At 36.5% G+C, this 6494-nt stretch overlaps 1 protein-coding gene across 1 annotated transcript in view; it reads right to left on the reverse strand.

Moving 5' to 3' along the window:
- The window catches only part of LOC107589785 (heterogeneous nuclear ribonucleoprotein Q-like), an 18196-nt gene that overhangs the window by 1867 nt on the left and 9835 nt on the right, over window positions 1–6494 (reverse strand). The window contains exons 5-8 of the mRNA XM_016278314.1: window positions 6424–6490; window positions 4954–5159; window positions 2051–2200; window positions 1851–1972 (exon numbers count right to left, since the gene is read on the reverse strand). Of these exons, the coding sequence (XP_016133800.1) occupies window positions 1851–1972; window positions 2051–2200; window positions 4954–5159; window positions 6424–6490 (545 nt within the window). The remainder of the gene's footprint in view (window positions 1–1850; window positions 1973–2050; window positions 2201–4953; window positions 5160–6423; window positions 6491–6494) is intronic.

The following is a 6494-nucleotide window of genomic DNA, read 5'->3' on the forward strand; positions in this document are numbered from 1 at the left end:
TAATGCCATGTCAGCATCAAAGGCTATTTTCATGGCAAAAACTATTTTAAAAATACAACTAACAAATACAATAAAAAAACAGCAAACAAACAAGTTATATCAGACAAGATTTTTTACATTAGCATGTGATAAAAATTCTAAAACTTTTCCTGGCAAAATTTTACTAAACTCTTTAAGTGAGTTCACTTCATAAAATAGTTTTCTCTGTACATTAAAAGCTGGACAGTCCAATAAAATGTGTTTAACAGAAAGGGGAACCTTGCAAAACATACACTGAGTAGGGTCTTCACGAGTCAGTCTTGTATGACCTATGCGACATCTTGTAAATTTACTTTACGGTAACGATATATTTCACAATATAGTTGTTTATATATGTAGTTATGAAAATAAACAAAAAGGGCTTTATATAATAAATAAACTCAAATACTTAACAAATACAATAAAAAAAAACAGCAAACAAACAAGTTATATCAGACAAGATTTTTTACATTAGCATGTGATAAAAATTCAAACTTTTCCTGGCAAAATTTTACTAAACTCTTTAAGTGAGTTCACTTCATAAAATAGTTTTCTCTGTACATTAAAAGCTGGACAGTCCAATAAAATGTGTTTAACAGAAAGGGGAACCTTGCAAAACATACACTGAGTAGGGTCTTCACGAGTCAGTCTTGTATGACCTATGCGACATCTTGTAAATTTACTTTACGGTAACGATATATTTCACAATATAGTTGTTTATATATGTAGTTATGAAAATCGACAAAAAGGGCTTTATATAATAAATAAACTCAAATACTTCAGAAATGAAAAGTACTTCACTTTGTTTGATTTTCTTCTTCTTTTATTTGGTCAATTTATTTAGTAAAACACACTCAACTTTTAGATTAACTGCCCCCAACTGACTGATATTAAATGCAACTTGTAGGTGCAACTAAACTTTAAATAAGGTGTTTCTGAATTATTTTTAAATCTCATGTTATTGTTTTACTTCAATCAGTTTGTATTTTTATATTTTATATTGAAATATTCTATTCATGATAAATTGCATTTACTTCCTTAATGAATATTAAAATGTGAGTGGAGAAAAAACAAGTTGAGGTAATTTTCCTGTATTTTAACCCTGTGAAGTCTGACAAGAAATATCAGTCCAAAAAAAATATATATATAGTATTTTTTGTTAATGTACCTGCTTATTGAACTTTTGACAAAATATAATATATTAAAAAATATTTAAATGTTTTTTGTTGAGCAGCATAGGCTTTTGTGGCTCATACAGTGGGAATATGAAGGAAAAAAACGTCTCAGGTTACTTATGTAACCATGGTTCCCTGAGTAGGGAATGAGACACTGCGTCCTCTAGGCGTCGCTATGGCCTAGAGGACGCAGTTTGAAGTTCCCTGGAAAGGGAACATCTCAGGTTACATATGTAACCATGGTTCCCTGAGTAGGGAACGAGACACTATGTCCTCTAGGCCATAGCGACCCCTAGAGGACGCAGTTCGAAGTTCCCTTGAAAGGGAACAGCTCCTATTCAGAAGCTCAATCCGAGCAGAAATATGCAATTTGGTGCAGATGCTGATATTTATGATGAAGAAATTCTGATGCTTGTAATGCAAATCAATGAGATCTTTATAACAGTACAGCAGATACTGACATAAAATGATATAAATATCAGTCTGTTCCTCACACAATGCATCAGGTGACTTCAGAAAGCTGAAATAATTTGTCCTATAGACTTTTGCTCTGCATTTTAATGTCATTTTTAGACCTTGAGAGAATTCTTGTGCTATATTTCTCCATGTGAGCTCGAGGTAAGTTAGTTATGTGACAAAGCTCATAAATCGCCTTACATTTGAGTTTTAGCAGCTTGTCTCTGGGCCTTTCGCTCTTTCCTCTTCTGGTCAGGCGGCTTTGCAAAGACGATTTCAATTTGTTCCCCTTCCAAATCCTTCCCATGCATTTCAGCTAGAGCCTGCGGAAAAACCCTGGTTAAAATCTGTGCATTAATTACCAGCAACCTCTCAAATGATGCCGAGGAAGAGATAATTACCTTAACGGCGCTCTCTCTCTCTTCGAAGTGGATGAAGGCGTAGTCTTTAAGCTTTTTAACTCTTTCCAGCTTGCCAAACTGACAGAACGTCTCCTCGAGAAGCTCTTCTGTTACTGTGCTCGCCAGGTTTCTTACAAAGAGGACTTTGACCTAAACAATACATGCAAAAAATTCTTCAGTATAAACCTGACCATTTATAATTCAAGGCTCTGGCATGTGAATCTCATTTAGCACACAGGAAAATATTTTGCGTAGAGAAAGACCATTTAGGATATTTTCTCATCTAACACTGACGTAACAAATAAGCACAAATGACCTTCAAATTAAAAAATCGTTCTCATTGCTGTAATGTGTTCAGTGTAAAGGTTTTGTGATTCTCATTCCAACTTCACAGCTCCACTTGACTAATATCGTCAGTATACACATTTTATTTATGCACGCACTTCATAGCTTCTATAATTACTGTAATGCTAAATAAAAGATTACAGGATTATTTTAAGTAGTCTAGAGCTGAAAGAGTTAACTTTTTCTTCAAATCTTGCATGCCGCTTACATGCAGAGAAAAATGTCCTGTTTCGTTTTCACTGCAGATTTTAAAGATTTAAAAGCATCAAGCGTGTAACATTTGAGAGCAGTGGCACCAGCGCCACTAAGTTCTACAGATCGTGGTGCCAGGAGCAGATTTGGTAGCGCTGGGGGTGGTTTTAATCATTTAATCATAAAATTACTATTGTTTTGCATTAATAAGTACAGTTACTAATAATATTACATGTTCATTTCTTGTTTATTTTTCTAATGTTTATTGTTTATACAGATTTGACAGGAAAGCACTAAGCTTTAGTTAAGTGCATACAAAATTTACTTTTATTAACAGTAACATGTGCAAAATCTAATTTTTATATAGAAAATGTACATATTCCACTCTTATTAAATGTACCATTATTCTTCTAGTATATGGAACTGACCAACTTCAGTGATTATGTGTGATTTAGTAGCAAATTTAATAAAAGTTTGTTTTTCAAGGCACTTGGTGACTTTTCTTACTTCATACACAAAAAAAAAAAAAATGTGTACAATTCTGACAAAATATATATTACAGGATATTTTATAATAGTGATTTATAATTTCAAAATAGAGGAAAAAGTAAAAATGAATGCTTAATTAAGCCAGTAAGTGTTCCTCTGCTGCCGTCTACTGGTTATAATTGTGATTTGATGTATTTTTTTAATTTTACATAAGTGTTTAATGGTCATCCCATTAAAAATAACATTCAGACTGGATCATTTTAGAGCTTTAAAGTGCTAGAAACAGTTGTGTGAAATGCTTGAAAGTCATTGAGAAGTGCTTGAATTTCTCTCTCAAAAGGTTGTACAAACCCTGAAATGAATAATGTAATGCATTCGACTATTTCTGCCACAACACCGTGGTTACAGTTAGCGTGACGGCTTCTGGTTTCCTGACGTGTGTCGGCGCTGTTTATAACAGAGAATTCTGTGCAGAATTTGAATGATGCTCACTAGATCTCGCAGCAACCTCATCATTGTGCGGCGAATTCAAACGCTTCTCACTGGATCTCGCAGCACTGTTGCATCTGTGCAGTAACAGTGTGGCGAAATCAACTTCGGCTCCCGATTAAAGCTGTTCTGAGCTCGGACAGGTTTGTTTGTGTTGCGGTCCGCACTGCGCAGCTGAAACATAGCGGTTTAGTTTCGCTTTCGTTTGCCGTTTGATGTTTCTCAAATGCAACAGAAATTTAAGCACTTATGAGTTGGACAACGCAATGGTAATAATGTAATGCATTCGACTATTTCTGCCACAACACCGTGGTTACAGTTAGCGTGACGGCTTCTGGTTTCCTGACGTGTGTCGGCGCTGTTTATAACAGAGAATTCTGTGCAGAATTTGAATGATGCTCACTAGATCTCGCAGCAACCTCATCATTGTGCGGCGAATTCAAACGCTTCTCACTGGATCTCGCAGCACTGTTGCATCTGTGCAGTAACAGTGTGGCGAAATCAACTTCGGCTCCCGATTAAAGCTGTTCTGAGCTCGGACAGGTTTGTTTGCGTTGCGGTCCGCACTGCGCAGCTGAAACATAGCGGTTTAGTTTCGCTTTCGTTTGCCGTTTGATGTTTCTCAAATGCAACAGAAACTTATGAGTTGGACAACGCAATGGTCACAGTCTGGAGCCCTGGGTATCATAACCATATTTCCAACAAACTCCAGTATACTGTGTGGGTCTTGTCAGCACCCTTCCCTCACCGACTCGTGCACTGCTGCTAGTGGAAAACAACGTACCTTAGCCATGACTTCAGGGTCGGGGTCTTCTATGGGATCAGCCCATTCTACCGTCACCACATTCCCCCACACCTTCACTTTGCCACTCATTAATCTACGCCGCGCCTGGGCTGCCGTTTTATGATCCTCGTACTCTAGGAAGCAGAAGCCGCGATTCTTCTTCTTGTCGTCAGGCTGATGGTATAAGATGACGTCGTTCAAGCCCTCTGTTGAGATTGAGGAGAGAAAGTTATTTCCTGGAAAGCTGTATTGACACGAATCCATCACAAATGCTTGACTCTTCAGTTACTCAAACACAAAATATAAACGGACAAATTCACTGCAGACGTGCAGCTCTTCTGAATATACTTTCAGTATTAGACGAACCGTTTCCATTACAATAACAGATAATTAATATGAACAAAAGCTTTTCACTTAAAATAGTGCTGATTATTCTTATACTTAGTAATAACTAGTACACTTATGAGTTGGACAACGCAATGGTCACAGTCTGGAGCCCTGGGTATCATAACCATATTTCCAACAAACTCCAGTATACTGTGTGGGTCTTGTCAGCACCCTTCCCTCACCGACTCGTGCACTGCTGCTAGTGGAAAACAACGTACCTTAGCCATGACTTCAGGGTCGGGGTCTTCTATGGGATCAGCCCATTCTACCGTCACCACATTCCCCCACACCTTCACTTTGCCACTCATTAATCTACGCCGCGCCTGGGCTGCCGTTTTATGATCCTCGTACTCTAGGAAGCAGAAGCCGCGATTCTTCTTCTTGTCGTCAGGCTGATGGTATAAGATGACGTCGTTCAAGCCCTCTGTTGAGATTGAGGAGAGAAAGTTATTTCCTGGAAAGCTGTATTGACACGAATCCATCACAAATGCTTGACTCTTCAGTTACTCAAACACAAAATATAAACGGACAAATTCACTGCAGACGTGCAGCTCTTTCAGTATTAGACGAACCGTTTCCATTACAATAACAGATAATTAATATGAACAAAAGCTTTTCACTTAAAATAGTGCTGATTATTCTTATACTTAGTAATAACTAGTACATTTTCAGTAATTACTAAATAACAAATTTAATGCTCTACTGACACAATTTTATTATTTTTACTTACTGAACTAAATACAAATAATTTACAAGGGGGAAAAAGCAACTAAAGCATTGTGTATTTAATCGTGCATTTGAAATGTTTTTTTTTTTTTTTTTTTTTTTTTTTTGCACAAACATTTCATAAGTTCACTTTGTTAGAATAATTAGGTTTAGAAAACTACAGCAGAAACTGGTTGGTCCTGTGCATGTACATATGCACAATATTAAGTGTTCTTTGTCTTTGCACAAGCAAAAACGGCCTTTTTCACATTAACATGATTGATGTTAACTTGAAATTATGACTAAACAAATCCTCATCAGAGAGCTCATGTTTTTATTACAGTAACAAATGTGTGACCCTAGACCACAAAACAAGTCTCAAGAGTCAATTTTTTTAAATTGAGATATATACACATCTGAATATATATACAGCTGAATAAATAAGCTTTCCATTGATGTATGGTTTGTTAGGATAGGACAATATTTGGCTGAGATACAACTATTTGAAAATCTGGAATCTGAGGGTGCAAAAAAATCTAAATACCGAGAAAATCGCCTTTAAATTTCTTCAAATGAAGTCCTTAGCAATGCATATTACTAATGATAATACATGTTTGATATATTTAGGGTAGGACATTTTCTAAATATCTTAATGGAACATGATCTTTACTTAAAATCCTAATGATATTTGGCATAAAAGACAATGTACAAAGTATTGTTGGCTATTGCTACAAATATAACCGTGCGACTTATGACTGGATTTGTGCTGCAGGGTCACATATGACCTTCCTCTATCCTTCTTTATAAAAAATAAAACAGAATTATGTGATTTAAGACGAAAGCTGAGAAGCCTTATTGCTAGGACCTTCCAGCGCAAATAAAAACAACAGCAAACTACAGGTGTTGATTTTCCTGTTAATCTGCAAACCAATGCGTCAGTCCATTTCTAATGCATCTCAACAGTGAATAACACCAACACTAACCCGTAACTTTGGCGAACTCCTCCACGATCTGCTCCTTAGTTTTGCTCTTGGGGATGGAGCCCACAAACAGA

The sequence above is a fragment of the Sinocyclocheilus grahami genome, unplaced genomic scaffold (genome assembly GCF_001515645.1).
Source record: "Sinocyclocheilus grahami isolate Dianchi unplaced genomic scaffold, SAMN03320097.WGS_v1.1 scaffold120.1, whole genome shotgun sequence".
In the NCBI taxonomy this organism is placed as follows: Eukaryota; Metazoa; Chordata; class Actinopteri; order Cypriniformes; family Cyprinidae; genus Sinocyclocheilus; species Sinocyclocheilus grahami.